Raw genomic sequence first — 17,364 nt, 5'->3', positions numbered from 1 at the left:
CCACGAGCACACTGGGCTTCGGCTCCAAGAACCCTCAAACTAGCTATCTTAGTGCCTCTGAATAAATTTCATTAGCATTCCTTCTAAGCTAAGGCAAAATTAAAGGCTACTAAACCGTCCAGACCGAAAACACTGAATACAGAGGATAGGCGGCAGAAGGACAATGTCCCTTCACACCTCAGATGGATGGGGACCCTCGTAGATAGAGCCCCTTCCTGGAGGCGCCTGTGAAGGCTCCGTCTGGATGGGGTCCCACTTGGCAGGGGCAGACCAGCTCTGCTGGGCCTGGGTGCTGGGCCTGACTCTGGGGAGCACGGGGACATCATCTCCCCAGCCTGCCTCCCTCTCTCTCAGTCTCCTGAGAGCTGAGTGGGGCTCACTCAGCGCAGTGCGAGTCAGATGAGAGTAGGTTTCCTGTAGGCCAGGCTCCCGGCCTTTGTGAGAGGCGTCTACCCGCTTCACAGGCAGGGGCCATCCCAGCCTCCTGAAGCTCACAGACCACAGCTGTGCTCAGTGCACCTCCTGTCCCGGCGAGCATGGCTGAGGTCGCACCCAGCCTGTCAGATGTCCTGAGCTCAGCCTCCTTGAGCAACCCAAACGGGCAGGGACAGGGGGACAGAGACACCCTCTTCCTTGCACGGGACAAAGCACCCTTTCTAAGGGATTAGTTCACAATCTATTAGGCCTTTCAGGTATGATTCCTCAAAGGCTTGGCAAATCCAGACCAAGCTTCAGAAAGCTCCCTTGGGAGAAAGCACTAAGGAAAGATACTGACTTTCAGAGCCTATCATAGGCTGCAAATGGCTGTCGTGGTTTACAGACTGGAATGCTTCCTGCACTGTCCACTGCGCCCAGTGCTCAGCTCATGGGACACCTCGCCCCCCAAACATCTGGACTGGTCCACGGTGAGACAGGGGTACACCTGGCATTAACACCAGCTGGGTTTGTAGCTAATGCTAGTTGCTAAAAAATCCTGGAAATTCATAAATCTTCACCAAAAATGACCTAAAAACACTGAACTGTTTATCGTTCCAGCACCAGCAACCACTTGGAGGGCCGTTTTTACCCTTCATGAGTTCTGGAGTTTCAGCAGTGTTCTCTACAGTGCCCTGCTGTGGGCTGAACCTCATCCTTCTATATCACTATCCTTGCCGGCTCCAGGCCCCGGCACTGGGCACTCTCCGGGGATCATGTGGATGGCTCATAATGGTTTCCTTCCATGGTGTGGCACTGCCTTCCTTCGACAACACTTATTTCCCCCCTTTTCTGGAAGGGAAACGAGGCACAGAAAGGTTTAATAACATGTCTAAGTTAATGTGGCCAAAGTGGGGCTCTGATCTGAACCCACAGGCCTGACCCCGCTGAGTATCAACTGCTACCAATGTCGCTAAAGACTCTTTATCCCTCCCACATGAGGACTCGCATGTGTGTAACCACCACATTTATTTTTATTTTATTAAGCAGTAAGCAAACAAACAAACAGAGGTGGGTCAGAGGATGACCTACAATGGTTTTCTTTTGAATAATAATTTTTAAAAATCAATGAACTGCTATCACTTGAAGCTGCAGGAGACCGCGGCTGCGCCAGGAGGAGTGAATCTTCATGACACGCAGAGTTGATCAGGCAGTGGGCTCTTCCCTCCCGCTTCCCCGGACACGTGCACAAACTCAATGGGGCAAATTCCATCGAATACTCTGAAAACCATTTCTCATTTTGTAATTTACCCAAATCATACGCACAACTGCAAGAGGAAACAAACAGAAATCTCTCAGCATAAACAAGCCACAGTGCACTGTTAATCTTGTAGAGTCAATCCAGCATTAGGGCTAATTTGATCTTTTAAACATTTTATGGAAACCAGCTGTTAGGCTTTCTTGGGAAGAGCCCACAAGGTTCCCTAAACCTTAAGGCAGGAGACCTCGGTGGGCAGCGCCCTGCTCAGGCTCCTTGTGAGCTGGCAACAGTCCTTCCCGTGCACACAAGCACAACACAGATCCTCTTCACTTCCCGCTGCTCTGCACGCACGTCACGATATCCGGCAAAAGGTGGTTTCTGTTTTCCTTGGTGACCTGTGGGAAGAAGCAAGAGAGTGGGCTTCAGAGTTCCTTCCTGTTTCTGCAGTCCTCTGACAGGGAACCCAGGAGGCTGGGAGAGGGGGAAGGCCCGCTCTTCAGGAGCACTCTGAACACAGGACAGGTGCGGCTCAAAAAGTGAAAGTGTGCTTTGATGACTGCTGGATTTTACCCACGGGAAGAGCTGGGAGTTGAGCCCCATGCGAGGCGCTCTGGGACGGATGATGGGAGTGCAGGACGGGGTGGGACACTGGGACACGGCCCGAGTGCACCCTGACTGAACAGAAGGAAGTGCCTCAGTGAAGCCGGGAGAACTCGCCCATGAGGCAGGTCCTCCGGCCATGAGTCGCACCCAGAATTCTGGGATGCTCACAAAGGTCAGTAATCCACTCCCTCTCTCCACCAGCTTAGAAAATCAGAGTGTTGCAAGGCACCCCTGACACCAGTCAACTCCTCATCTGAAAGATGAGGAAAGTGGAGCCCAGAGAAGTGCAGCGATTTTCCTGAGATCTCAGGGGAGTTGGTAACACAGTACAGACTAGAACTCAGGTCCCCTGGCCCCAGTGTGCCTTCTCTGTAATTAATAGCATTACCCAAACAAACACAAGTAACAGAATTTATTTAAGCTTTAGGTGGTGGTGTGTTTTTTATTTTCTTTCTTTCACTACCACAGTCCCAATGAGTACAACAGAAGCATTCAGACACCATGGGGAGGTTCAAATGAGGGCAGGGCCACCTCTTCTCCCATCACCAGTCCCTTCCTGTTTGGGACCATACAACATCCACCTGTTCAACATACATTGATGGACTTTTGACCAGAAATGGGGCAAGGTGCTGGGAATACAGCAATGCTCATAAAAAGACCTTAACCTCATGGAGCCTACAGACCAGAACAGAGGGACAGACATGAACAACAAGGAGAGCAACGAATGGAAAAGGATCTGCGAGAAAAGTCTGGAGAGGCGCGCAAGAGCCAGGCAGGGGGCAGGGGGCAGGAAAGGCTTCCACGGGCACTGATGCCTGCACTTAATTTTGACAGGTGAACAACAGAAGGGCACCCAGACAGAGAGAAGGCCCTGAGCAAAGAATCATGGCAAGAGGGCGTGCATCTGGAAATCTTCAGCGGGTTCAGTGTAGGTGAACCCTGAGAGGAGAGATGGGCCTGGTCCCACTGCAGAACTTCACACTCTCTGTGTCTAACAGAGGGCCTGGCACACCGTAGGTGCTAAATAAATGTCTCATGAGGAAATGCATAGTGGACTTCATCATTTTGGGGTCCTCAGCAGCCACTTACCCTTCTTCTAAGAATGCTTTGGTTTTCTTTTGAGAGACTACATAGGCTAGGAAACCAGCCCACAGGCAAGGAGTGCAAGCCGGGCCCTGGAGATCTTCCTGAGAATCAGAATCCTGAAAGAAGTCAGCTAAGTGGCAAATGCCTGAGGCTGAGACACTAACAGTAGTGTCCAGGGACACTGTCCACTGGTCCTCACCATGCCGGTCCCTGGGGCAACTCTGGCTCCACTGAAGTGAGGGCCATTAGCTTTGCCTTCAGCTTGAAGAGAAATCGCACAGCCATGCAAGGCTTTTTGTTGCTGTTTTCTTTTCAATTAGCCTAAGTCCATTTTTGCTGTTTGCATGCAAGGAAATCCCCTGATGTGGAACAGTGGAAAGGGGGAGGCAGGTGGGTTTCCAGTGGTGGGAACTCAGTAGGCTCGCCGGGGAGCCTCATATGGCTTTAGCAGCAGCGTGGAGAAAGGACAGGTGGCAAGACTTGGAGCTGTTAGTTCCCTTTTCTCCACCCTGACGTCACCAGGAATTACAACAGGTTCTGCCTTCAGAGTCTGTGAGAATGTACCGCATGCCTCAAAGGAAAATCTGGAGATGAGGGGCATTTTGGTCCATTTCCTCTTCTCTGAACATTTCATCACGTCCTTTATAAGTGTAAAAGAAAGGACGAGATGTTGAGCTGGGAAGGGGAGAAATGGAGAGGGAAGAAGCACAAAAGAGAAATGGGGTTGGGGGAGAGGAGGAAAGGAAGGCAACACTGTGTCCAGATGGAAAGAATTAACTAACTTTGCAAGAGTGAGTACTGAGGAGAGGCAAGTACATCACTGCCCGCTCAAGGCACCACGGCCTCCACTATCCCTGAGGAGACCCTTATTTCTCCCTCCAGCAATGAAAGAGAGCTATCACAGATGGAGCTTGAGCATTCGACTTCACCACTTCTGCAGCGGACAGCTCTGATGCTGATCAACTGTAAATACGCGTTGGTGCGATGAGATAGACATGAGGTAACAGAACCGAGCAGTTTGCATGAGGATGGGGGAAGGAAGGGAGGCTGTCTTCCTACGGTCATTACTAAGGCTTCATTTCCATTCTCTCAATCCCCAAGCCCTTCGATAGAATGGTTAGGGGGCACATGAAGGGAAGTGAAGGGCGACAAGGTGGAAAACCCCATTATCCAAGATACGGGTCCTGAGCAAAGGCTGTTTAAGTGGCATAGCCAAGGCCTGCAGAGTTGGGTTTAACAAGAGTGAGGCTTCAGAGATAAAACAAGAGGCCCAAGAAGCGCTCGCATGCCACACAGCTCCAGTTCGGTGTTTTAGGGAAATGCCTCGTCCTCTCCATCACCACAACCGTGTGGCAGCCCTCAGTACACAGAGCTGTCAAGGCCTCTCTCACCTCATTTCAACTTCAAACCAGGCCTCTATGGTACATGAGACATGCACGACTATCCCCACTTCATACAAGAGAAAACTAAGGCACAGGAGACGAGAGCATTTCAAAGATTAATGAGCACAAACACCTCACCCATCACCCAGGGGTCCTGACCGAGTGAGGCCCCGACCCTGCCTCGCTCCCTCCTCAGGAGCTGCTGACGGCTGAGGGCGCTGCAGCAGGGCAGTGCTGGCCGCCCCAACACTCAGAGAACTCCCAGCCTTGGTTAGATATAAAAAGAATCAACACTAAAACTGGAAAAGACGCATTTGGAGAACGTTTTCTCATTAAAAATTAATGAACAGAATGCAAAAACTACACTATTTTGCTACCCCCCACCCCGATTTCCCTTAGATTATTTCTGAAAGTTATGCAGGAAGATGTCTATGTGAAACTGTCTACTGTATTCAGTTATGCTCCTTGTACACAGATGACAAACTCTCACATGCGAGGACAAGTATGGCATCATCTGTTGACCTTGGGGCCCCTCTCTTTATGTAGAATTCTAGTCTTTTTATTCAACCACAGAATTTTGGCTGCAGAAAGTCTTTCCTGAGGCCAATGAGAAGAGGGAAGTGGGGGCTGGGAACAGAACAAGAAGGTGAAAAGACTGTGGAAAGGAACCAAGGTGGCCTGTTCCCCGCCTTCTGCACTGCAGCCCTGAGAGAAATGCAGGAGGCTGAGGGCAGCCTGAGCTCCGCCCTGCCCAGTGGCTGCAAGAGGGCCACCCACCCGGCCTAGGCAAGGTGAACACTGGACCTTGAGTTCTATGGGGACGGTGCTGCCTCTCCTTCATCCTGTCTCTGCACATGGTGGGTGCTCAATAAATGTTTAGTAAATTCTAAGCTGAGAAGACACTTTGAAATAGGGCTGAGTGGTTACATAAAGATTATGAAGACTTAGACCATCTAAGTAGCTCTGTGCCTCCTGGGGCCTCGGAAGGGCCTGAGAGTCAACAGTCAACAACCTGGGTGCCATAAATAACACCAGGAAAAACGTGAACATATGGACAGAGCGAGAGTCAGGGAGAAAATGCCTCTCAGTACATATACTATGTGCAAGAAAGAAAAGCAAAACCACATACATTTCCTTGAAACTGTGGGAAGGACCCTGAAGTTTCTCATAAACAAGGGATTACAAACTGAGATTAATTTGACAATGCTCATTATTATAACTTAATACATAAGTTATTACTAGTCTCTCTGTTTCATGTTTTGTCTTTATTTTATTGAACCTAAAAACAGGATCATTCATGAATGCAAACCCTGGAACTCTACTCTTTCTTGAAAGTTAAAGTTTCTAAACAAAGAATTATTTTGCCAGTGGGGATATGAGGAAGCCAGGGCCCACGGTTGGGAGGGGACTATATGTCCACATCCGGGTAGCACGAGGAGGAAGCGCCCCCGGAGGAGGAGGAACGGTGTGATGGCTCCTTTGTGTGAGCATCCTGTCTACTGACGTGTGTATATAAAACAGCTTTCTTGAGATATAATTCATATATCATAAAATTCAACCTCTTCAAGGGTATTCAATGGTTTTTAGTATACTCACAGAGTTGTGCAATCATCAGCACTACCTAGTTAGAATATTTTCATCAGCTCCCTCCAAATAACTCCATTGTCATTCTCAACACTTCCTCCTTCCCTCCAGTCCCTGGCAACCAGTGATCCGTTTTCTATCTCTATAAAGTTGCCTGTGTGGGACGTTTCATACAGATGTAATCACAGAAGATGTAATCTTTGGTGACAGGCTTCTTTCACTTAGCATAATGCGACGTTAATTCATCCATGTTGTTGCATGTATCACTATGTCATTCCTTCTTATTCCCAAAGGATATCCCACTGTGTGTGTATCACATTTTGTTTATCCATTCATCAGATGATGGACATTTGGGTTGTTTCCACTTCTTGGCTATTATGAATAAGGCTGCTATGGACCTTCATGTACCAGTTTTTGCATGAACATATGTTTTCAATTCCCTTGGGCACACGAAGACCTAGCAGGGGAATTCCTGGGTTAGACAGTAACTCCACGTCTACCTTTTTGAAGAACTGCCAAACTGTTTTCCATGGTGGCTGAATGTTTACGTTCCCAGCAGCACTGTATGAGTGTCCCAATTTCTCCACATCTTCCCTAACACTTCTTATTTCCCATTTCTTTCCTCAGATTATTAAGTGTAAGAGTTCTCTATATATTCTGGGATATAGATCCCTTATCAGATAAATGATTTGTAAATATTTTCTCCCATTCTGTGGGTTATCCTTCACCTTCTTGATGGTCTCCTTTGAAGCACAAGAATTTTTAATTTTGATGAAGTCCAATTTAGTTTTTTCTTCTGTTAGTGTTGTATAAATAAGACTTTGTCTACCCTAAGTTTAAAGCATTTCTCCTATATTTTGAGAGTTGTATAGTTTTAGTTCTTAGTTAGGTCTAGGTCTATTTTGAGTTCATTTTTGTGTATGATGTGAAGTAAGGGTCCAACTCCATTCAACTCTCCTGGCACTCTTGTCAAAAATCAATTGATCAAAGATGTAAGGGTTCACTTCTGGACTCTCAATTCTATTCCATTGGTCTGGGTCTATCCTTATGCCAGTGCTACACTGTCTTGATTACTGTAGCTTTGTAGTAAGTTGTGAAATCAGGAAGTGTGAGTCATCCAACATTGTTCTTTTTCAAGATTGTTTTAGCTGAGTCCTTTGCATTTCCATGTGAATTGCAGGATTAGCTTGTCACTTTCTACAAAAAACCCTGCCTACTCACTTTGACCTAGAGGTTGGCAGATGTACTCTCACCCCTGTATCTACAGTACAGGAGTCCATGGACCCAGAGGACAGCATCAAATTCCTGGTGCGATTAAAATGGTTTATGCCACTCTTTGTGAAAAAACTCATGGCAGGGAAGAGGAAGTCTAAAAATTTCCACATTGGAGGAAAATTGGGACCTAGTTCCCACTATTCTTGTGATCTTCAATCCACAAATAAAAACTAAAAGAATAAAAACTGCTTTATGGAAAAAACAAGTTTAAATGGCTCTGAATTCAGAAGAGAATAGATTTTAGTAACATCTTTATAAAGTAGAAAAACCAAATAATTTCTAGGGATCTGAGATTTTTATAGCAAAATCACCTGCCTCACCTCTATCAATGAAGGTAGCAGTACAGCAAGGTTGTGCTAATGCTCAGGCTTGGGAGAGAGACAGACCGAGGTTTGAATGCTAGCTCTGCCGCCTGCTAACTAAGTGACCCTGGACCAGCCATGCAACCTCCCATGGATAGAATGGAGAAGGTGTGACTGACCTCCCCAGATTGCTGTGAAGTCCGTATGCACGAGCCACCCTGTATTGAAATGAATGCTCTGCAGACTCCAAGCACCACTGCTGTCCCTTCAGCAGGTAACAAATGCTCTCCGGCATTTCCACTAAGGAAATATTTCAAAGGAAATGATGAAACATGCTTCCTAAATGCCATTAAAATGACCAAATTCATTTATATGTACTTTTTAGTAAGAAGTGATTAGCAGAGACAAAAATATTCTTTTCATGTTAATTAGAAAACTATGAAAACAGTACACACAGCTCCTTCTAGTAATCTTGATCCATGAAGGTCTTCATCTCTTGCCTCTACAGCATTAACATCATTAAATGTTTTTTGACAATTAGCCTCAAATAACCAAATATTGAAATAAATTAAAAACATTTTCCAGTGGCTATACTTAGATAGCAGTAAACTCTAGAAGAAATGAGAAAAAAAAATTCTAACCAAACTTCTAAAAGAGAAAGAAATTTCAAGAAGGCAAGTATCAATACCCTAGCCTGCACCGTGACAGAAGTTTCTAAATTATTAAGACCATCAGCCAATGACATGCAGGTTACACCTTCTGTTACAGCCCCACAAGTCCCTGAGGCTCGGCTCTCTCTTCAATCTGTTCTTTCTTCAGTCTGCTCTTTGTCAGGTAATTTGCACTGTTCTACCTTCAAGTTCACTGATTCTTCCCTCTGTCATCTCCATTTTGCTGGTGTGTCTATCCAGAGACTTTTTCATTCAGTTATTGTATTTTACAGTTCTAAAATTTTCATTTGATTCTTCTTTATGTCTTCCATATCTTTGCTGAAACTTTTGATTTCTCTTGTGAGACTTTCTACTTTTCATTTGTTTCAAACATGTCTGTAAGTGATCCAGGAAGCATTTCTCTGATGGCTGCTTTAAAATCTCTGCCCTGTAATTCCAACATCTATGTCATCTTGCTGTTGGCATGTGATGATTGTGTTTTCTCATTCAAGTCGATTTTCCTGGTTCTTGGTATGAGAAGTGATTTTCACTTGTGTCTGTTGTGTGGTTCCTTGCGGTCCTCAGCCAGTACACCGCCTTCTCTTCAGGTCTCCTTATGCTTGTTTTATGTATAACACCCAAGGTTTTTAGCTGTACTTAGTAGGAGAAATAGGGAGAAGTGTGTCCATTCCACCTTGTCTAGAACTACAACTGTTCTCAAGTGTTTTTCTGAAAAGTAACGCTCTATTTACTTGACACTATTAAGAATAATAAGACGAGATAATATGAGCAACTTTGAGTGGAATCCTTTCCCTAGATCATGAGTTCAGCTCCGTCTCCACCCTCACATGCTCACCTGTTAGCAAGGGGAGCCTGCCCGCCTCAACTTTCATAACTTACTTCCTTACCTGGAATATTCTCCCTTCTTTTCCTCACTTCCTCCTTCAAAAATCCACCCAAGAACCACTTCCTTCAGGACCCCTCTCCCCACTGCTGCTCATACAAATCTCTCCCTCCTCTGCCCCCAGATTTTGATCATCCCATGGTCTGTTTCTCTTGAGGGAAGGGAACATGCCTCACATGTGCCTGTCCATGGACCAAGTGCTGGGTGCAAGGGATGCTCTCAAAACTGCACTAAGACAACCTCACTGTGTATTAGAAAAGGACCAAGAAATATCTCATCCAATCCCTAAGTCTGCAGATAAGGAAAAGGAGATTCTTCATTTATAAAACAGTAACAGAAAGACCACACAAGCCCCAAAGGAACACAAGATAGGCAAGAATAATGGGGCATGTGAGCCTCTCTCTCTTACATAATTAACCATAAGCTAATCACTGTACTTACACATCATTAGGAACAATTATTACCTTGCCAGGAGAATAACTTCCAGTCTTAGACAAAGCGTGGTATTATCTTAAGACATAATGTGTTTTTCTGGACTTAACAATTAACTTCCCTCAATCCCACCTTAGGACTTTTAGATTAGATTAGTTTGCAGAGAGCCAATCCCTGGAGTTTAACACTAGCAATTTCCCAGCCTCCGGCCTGGAAGCTATCTGACTTGAAAACTAATTGTCTTTCATGATCTTAACTATTCACTGCCTCTATTTCCGTAGAAACTCTAGAATCATAACCAAAAGCTCTAATATGGAGGCTATGTAAAGGCAGACATAGAGAAGGCAACTTAAAAACTCGGAAGACGAGAGCCCACACTCTTTTCAAAGCCATCACTGAGGACACGACCTTGCATGGCTCCCAGGCCTCAGCTCACATGTCAGCTGCTCTGAGGGACCTTCCCTGATCACCACCTCCCTCCCCCACCTCCAGCCCCAACTACCACATTGCTCTCATTTATTTTTGGTGTTTATCAATATCTAAAACTGCCCAGTTGTTTGCTTCCATTTATTATCTTGCCCTTCCACTGGAATGTCTGCTTTGTAAGCACAGGACTCGGTCAGTCTTGTTCATCACCAAGACTTTGATGCACAGCACACAACACATGCTCAACCAATATTTACCAAATGAATGAAAGAGTAAAAGAATGAAGGAATGCACAAATTTTTTCAAGTCTGGCTGCTCTAATCCTAATGGTTGTTTACTGCCCCCAAAGTACCCCAGGATACTTTGGTGACAAATGTGGATATCACACTAGGGCCAGCCAGCCATGGTGACATTTTAACCAGTGGTGTAAGGTGCTCATGGGTACTCGGCAGCTAGAGCTCTCTCTGCTCTCCCCGAGAGGGGTGGCCCTGTCAGCCTGATTTGTTCACTTGGTACCCACAGGACCAGTCAGCTTTTAAACTGGGGGGTGGGGCGAGAGGGGCATGAGCAGAGCTCAGCCAAGAATGTGGCTATCATTGACACAAACCAAAGTGGAGCTGGGCAAGACAATATCTGACTACGAAGGGGACACAAAGACAATGAGGAAAGAAAAGCCAAGCGTTTAGGCAAAGTGCCAGCAGTGGTATCAAAGTCCCTTACAACTTGGCTCAGACACTGCCACCAAATAGTAGGACAGAACTACTCATCTCTCGCATGTGCTCCACGGCACGGCCCCTCTAACTGCAGGGGGCCTGAGAACCACTGGAGAGCACATTCAAACAGATGACCAGGACCAGGCCCAGGCCCAGAGAGCTCGATTCATTAGATCAGGGCGAGGCCTCCAACAATGCACGTTTTACAAGCTCCCAAGGTGATGCCCACACTGCTGGTCTGCAAACCTCACTTTGCCTAGCAGGACTGCACAGCTGTGCTGTCCATGTGGCTACCTGAAATGTGGCCAGTGTAAGTGGAGGAACTGAATTTTTTATTTTATTTAGATGTGAATAGCCACATGTGGCTAACGGCTACTGCACGGGACAGTACACTCCATCATCACAGAAAACTCTATTGGACAATGCTGCTCTACAGCACCTGGAAGCCGTGCTTCAAACCACAGCTACAGCTTCCTCTCCCCACAAGCAGAAGTGGGTCAGTTCGAAAGGGAAACCTTTACAATAAAACGGCACTGATTTGCCTCTGTATCCCAACCTGACCATCACCCTGAGAAGAGATGTGCTGAGACCAACAGCACCAGCTGCTCTGGGGACTTGGACGCCGGGGAGGTCCTGGTGCCTCGTGGGGAAGGTGGAGAACACAGCCAGAGCAGCTGAGATGGGCGGGCGGCTCCCCTACGGGCAAGTTTGTTTTTTCATGGAGTAGAGATACAATTTAGGTCCTATAAATTCCGAGAAAATCAGACTCACCTATATTCTAGCCTAAGAGGAAAAAAAACAGTAATTCAGTGACAAAGGTATATGTTAGAGCCATCCGCTGTTTTGGGTCACCTGCTCCATTTTGCAGATATGCAGGACTGGCTGTACTCACACTGAACACTTTAACGTCGTTCCTGTTTCTTATTTCTTCCACGAGGGCCAGCGGTTTTCCTTTGGGGATTGGGATTGTGCCAAGGACTATGGTCCCTGGGCTGGACAGTGTCTGACGAACAGCCTGGATGAAAGGCTGACTGAAGAGCTCCATTTTCCCAATCTCATCAATGACACACACTCTCTGCCCTGGGCCACTGCTGGAACCCGCCTAAGGATGACAGAGACATTAATTGGGACGCTGCAGTCACATTAAGCAAAGGGCACTGGGGTCCCACTCCTCAGTCACTCACTGACCAGCAGTCACACCAGGGTGAGTCAACTACACTTTGGAAGACAGGAGGTCACCTGGTGGTCCACAGGGAGCAATTACCTAGCAGACCCCTCCCGAAGAGCTCCCTGGGAGATGGCAGCACTTGGGTCACTCAACACTCTGAGCCACCCAGTTTTCCTGGCAACTTTTCAGTGGTTCCAAGAACAACCACGCTTTATATGTATATTTACCCAGAAAGTAAACAGACCCAAATGCCTTGGGTTTAAAAGAAATGAGACAGCAAACGTGGGTGGACTTACTAACACTGGTCTCTTTTTGTCCATTTTGAGTCATATGAGGGTCCCTGTCTGCTGGGAGGAGGTAACTGGTGCAGGCAAACGCCTGTGTTTCATAATCTGTACCACGAGGGTTGGTAGAAAGAATTGAAAGTTAAAAGAAAAAGGAAAAGAGTCTTGGTTAAAAGAAAAAAGTGAGGGCCCGGCCTGGTGGCACAGTGGGTAAGATCGCATGTTCCACTTCGACCACCTGAGATTCACTGGCTCAGATCCCGGGTGCGGACCTATGCAATGCTCGTCAAACCATGCTGTGGCAGCATCCCACGTATAAAGTACAGGAAGATGGGAACGGATGTTAGCTCAGGGTCAGTCTTCCTCAGCAAAAAGAAGTGGATTGGTGACAAATGTTAGCTCAGGGCTAATCTTCCTCAAAAAAAAAAAAGTGAGGGTTGTGCCCTTTAAATCTCACATTTCTAGTGACTTTATGACCAATTCATATCCAGTACTTCCTTGAAGACCCCACTAGGAACAGGTGTGGCAGCCAGCCTCTAAGAGTCCTGATTCCCAGCTTCCAAGATTCACACCCTTGTGTAGACTCTACTATGCAGTGCCAGGGTTGGTCTGTGGGACCACTAGAATATGACAGAAGAGATGGTATGTCACTTCTGAGATTAGGTAAGAAAGACCATTGTTTCCGTCTTGGTCTCAATCTCTCAACATCTCTGTCTCTCTCTCTCACTGGTGCATGCTCACATGCTCTCTCTCTCTCTCTCTTGAATCACTTGCTCTGAGGGAAGACGGCTGCCATGTTGTATGGACGCTCCGGCAGCCGACGACAAGGTCCACGTGGGAAGGAACTGAAGGCCTCAAGTCAATAGCTAGAGAGGAACTGAGGCCTCCCAGCACCCATGAGAGGGAGCATGGGAGCGAGTCCCTCCAAGCCAAGCCTCAGATGACTGCGACCCACGAGAACCCCAGGCCTGAAAACCCGGCGCAGCCCTCCCTGGATTCCTGACCCCGGGAAACTGTGAGAGGTCGTAAACGTTCGTTCTAAACTGCTAAATTCTGGGGTAATTTGTTACATAGGAACGGACGACTAATATTCACGTGCTCTCTGGAAAGCCCTCCCAGAGAACGGTGCCATGACTTTGAGCAGTTCTTCCAAAGCAGGGGCACAACAGAACACATAAGAAACTCTGCAGTGAATGCTGGGTGACATTTCATATATCTTTGCATAAAAGGTCATTCTGAAGCCTGTATGTAAAGCTGAGTTACAAAGTACTGTTCACGATAATTCTTAGACTCCTTAAATAATGACATCAGCACATTCTCAGAATGTATGTGTGAGTTAAGCTAGATTTTGCTCAAATTCCAAATACCAAAGCTATGGTACAGTGCGGCTGGCGGCAGCCAGTGACAGACAGGGTGAGGGGCAGATCCTAAAACCCTGTGTACGATGCACAGAGGGATGGAGACTTTGGCCAACAGCTGAGAGATTCTGAGCCAGGGAGGATCACAAGCTGTGCTAGAAAGGCTACTAGCTGTGTGGAGTCAGGAAGACACATCGGACATTTTTTGGAATAGACAATATGAGATTGTGGGGTATAAACCCAGGAGGTGACTGGAGAAAAGCATCAGAGCAGCAGTTTTCAAACTCTTAAGTAAGTGGTACTCTATTTTCCTACCTAATAGCACATACATATAACTTATTTTCCACTCATTTTATTTGCAGAAAGACCAGGAAAGGATCCGTTGTGATCATCCAAGAGACGTCTAAACAATCACGCAAACTTCTGTTTCTAATGCACTTCATTGTTACCGTTCAATTTGGTTTACGTCTGTGCGTATCTACATATACAGGGACAACATATATACACACACACATACATACAGGGACAGAGTTAGAGTCATTTTTTTCTTTCTCATGGGATCGAATGATGCTGCAAGGCTAAGGTGAGGCAGCCAACATCACCTCCACTGATGGGGTGAGGGAGGAATGGGGAGTAAGGGGGAGTGTCTGTGGAGTAAGTTACTATTTATTCCAAACTTTTTCTTCAGAAATGAATGTCAAATTTGGGAGAAATAAAACAACTATCAGCCACCTGCTCATAAGCATAAAAATAAGACAATTCCACAAGAGCAAGCCATTCCAATTGCCCTGACTCTTTATCAAGGAGTACTTGGGGCATTTTGCTGCCTCCAGAGACAATGAATAAAGGTAAATGTTGTTTTTCCAGAGGCTACTATCTAAAAGCCAAACAGAACTCTACTCTGGCCATGAAAATGACAGCAAGGCAGCCAACTCAGAGAGAGACAATAAGAAAGGATGTGCGTACCCGTGTATGTGTTTGTTGGAGTGTCCATATGTGGGCAGTCACGGATGCAAATACACACGAGCAGGTATAAATGCACAGCACAGGGCTCTACAGCCAGCCTACTGTGCTCCACAGCACACACCAGCGACAGCTCACAGCAGCATTTAAACTCCGCACAAAGGTCCCTGGACACACAGGCAAACACTGTTTCCTACCAATTGGAAACGCTCATCTTAAAACCTGAGCTTATATAAAAGCCTCCTTCTGTCCAGAATGAGGGACTTTATTATCCAGGAACTACAGGAATCTCAAATATAAATCTTGGATTTTTAATGGAAAATGGAAGTATTCATGCTCAAGTGAGAGACAGATCTCAGATGCTAAGCCACTCAGAAACCTGTAAACCCCTCAGTTTGTTTTTCTAAATAACACATATTCGAGAACTTAATAAAAGAATCACTCATGTTCAAAACTGTTTTATTTCTAAATAAATTCAAGCAACTTTAGAGGAAAACAAAAAATAAGCCAGTGCACAAATATTCACCCTGTTTACACTGTTCCAAATTCTCTTCTGAGCTGATAAAGACACGGCCTTACAACACTAGGACCCAGGTTTGAAAACCGCCCCCTCCTCCCCTTTTCAGGTTGCAGGGGGAGTAAAATGGAAGAGGGAGCTCCCGAAGAACTTCGAGGGCTCTGGGCCACCAGGCGCAAGTCCTGGGTACACACCATCCAGACGCACACACGCACTTTCTCCCTCGCATACCTCTCTCCCCAGAGGGCAACACAGGCTGCAGGACTGCCGAAAGCTCCACCGCAGCCCCTGTCACCAACCACGCCCTCCTCCTAGGCTTCTGTCTCAGCTGATTATACATTTTCACGGTGACAAAGACTCAGAAAAACTTCTTTGTGCAAAGCCTATTTTTCCGTCTGTTTGTTCTGAGGGAGAAAATATATCCTTGGGGTGATAGAGTCCTAAAATTGACCAGCCAGGGGTAAGAGAAACTATGAATAATTTTATAGCTTTGGTTGCACTCAGCTAGTCTGCTTTCTGGAAAGATTAAATCGATTTAGAGCAACAACAAAATATCTTTGTACTGGTCGTGCCAGAGACCTGAAAATAGTGTGATCTTTTTGGTCCTCTGTTTAATCTTTGTATGTACTTTGAAGAATACAAAGAAAATGTAAACATAAAATACGCAATTTAACCAAAATATTGAACTGAGAGAACGCTAAAGTGTTTTTTGCCTTATTCTGAATCATTTAATATTTCTGATGGTATCAAGGTTAGCTTTTTTTAACATCAGACACATAGACTGGCTTCTGAGCTTGCCTGTCTGGGACAGCAAGTATCAAAAATCATGGGAGAGAAGCGGGGGGTGTCGCTCAGAAGTCAGGCAGAACGTGGCCCTTCGCCCCGAAGAGCCACGAGTTCCAGGGAAGCTGGAAAGGTGAACGGTGATAACAGCAGCCACAGCCAAGCCGGCCCACAACCCCTAGATCCTCTGAAGTCAGTAGCTAAACATGCAGGGCTCCAATCAGACTTTTATGCGTGTTTATTCCAAGCCTAAAATTTCAGAAGCCCTTAGCAGTCTGGCGGCAAGTCGACTGTCTGTCCTCAGGGAATAAAATCACAGGCTGGCAGCCAGGATGAGATACCTAGACTGCCTGACTCGCCCTGCAGCCCAGCCCTTCCCATCTGAGGCGTGTGTGCCCTGGGTGGAAGCTGCCCCCACTGACATGCCGGAGATCCCTGGCCCAGGGCCCGGCAGACTAGCTCTGAGGCTCCTCCTGTGTCCTAACTGGACTCTCCGGGACACAAGCATCTGATCGCAGGGCACCAGAACAGCACCCTTGGCATTTTCCAAGCTGCAAGAACTATCCTGGGACTCAAACAGCAGCTACTGGCTGACAGTCAGCCCAAGGGATCGAGCACCCAGTACTCCTTGTGATCCCAGTGCTGGGGACCAGCCTGGACATTTGGGCTCGTGGGTGCCCATGACAGATTTATGGTTCTCTTTGGCCCCCGGGTTCCCAGTAAATACAAATCAGACTGTTCATATGAGGCTCCTCCCACAATACGGCTGACAGTCACCTCGCTCACTTTCTCAAGAAGAATATTCAGAACCATCCCTGTGTTTGCACCTCCTCTCCGCCAGGGACTGACGCCGTTTACAAGCATTATCACATTCAGTCCTAATAACTTCATGGAGCAGGTATCAGCATCTCTGGTTTACAGATGAGGAAAGGAAGTGATTTACAATGAGTGTGAAGTCACTGAGCTTCCAAGTGACAGAGCTGCGAGTCAGACCCAAGATCACCTGATGTCAAAGCTCTCTTCCACACCCCGTGTGCAATACCACCTGCACACTCTCGATATAAAATAGGGAAAACAAGGAACCTAAGACAGTCGTCAAACCATGAAGAAACTACTTTTCTCTCCAATGAGAAGCAACACTTTAGTCTCTAGGGACCTACAGAGGCAGAGCCAGGAAAATCCTAATTTTGGGGGAGCAACTGTACTACTTTCAATTACACAAAAAGACCTACATGTTTGGGGTCTCAGAACAGTTACTA

The 17,364-nt window shown here is 46.5% G+C and overlaps 1 protein-coding gene across 2 annotated transcripts in view; it reads right to left on the bottom strand.

Annotated features, from left to right (window-relative positions):
• Window positions 1–1,426: 1,426 nt before the first annotated feature.
• NTPCR (nucleoside-triphosphatase, cancer-related) overlaps window positions 1,427–17,364 on the bottom strand; it is a 38,358-nt gene continuing 22,420 nt past the window's right edge. For both annotated transcript variants that reach the window (XM_046655152.1, XM_046655153.1), the window contains 2 exons: window positions 11,925–12,134; window positions 1,427–2,070 (listed from right to left, as the gene is read on the bottom strand). In XM_046655152.1, coding sequence (XP_046511108.1) covers window positions 2,002–2,070; window positions 11,925–12,134 — 279 coding nt within the window. In that variant the 3' untranslated portion in view covers window positions 1,427–2,001. The remainder of the gene's footprint in view (window positions 2,071–11,924; window positions 12,135–17,364) is intronic.

The sequence above is a fragment of the Equus quagga genome, chromosome 2 (genome assembly GCF_021613505.1).
Source record: "Equus quagga isolate Etosha38 chromosome 2, UCLA_HA_Equagga_1.0, whole genome shotgun sequence".
Lineage (NCBI taxonomy): Eukaryota > Metazoa > Chordata > Mammalia > Perissodactyla > Equidae > Equus > Equus quagga.
This window is presented reverse-complemented; position numbering and strand designations above follow the sequence as displayed.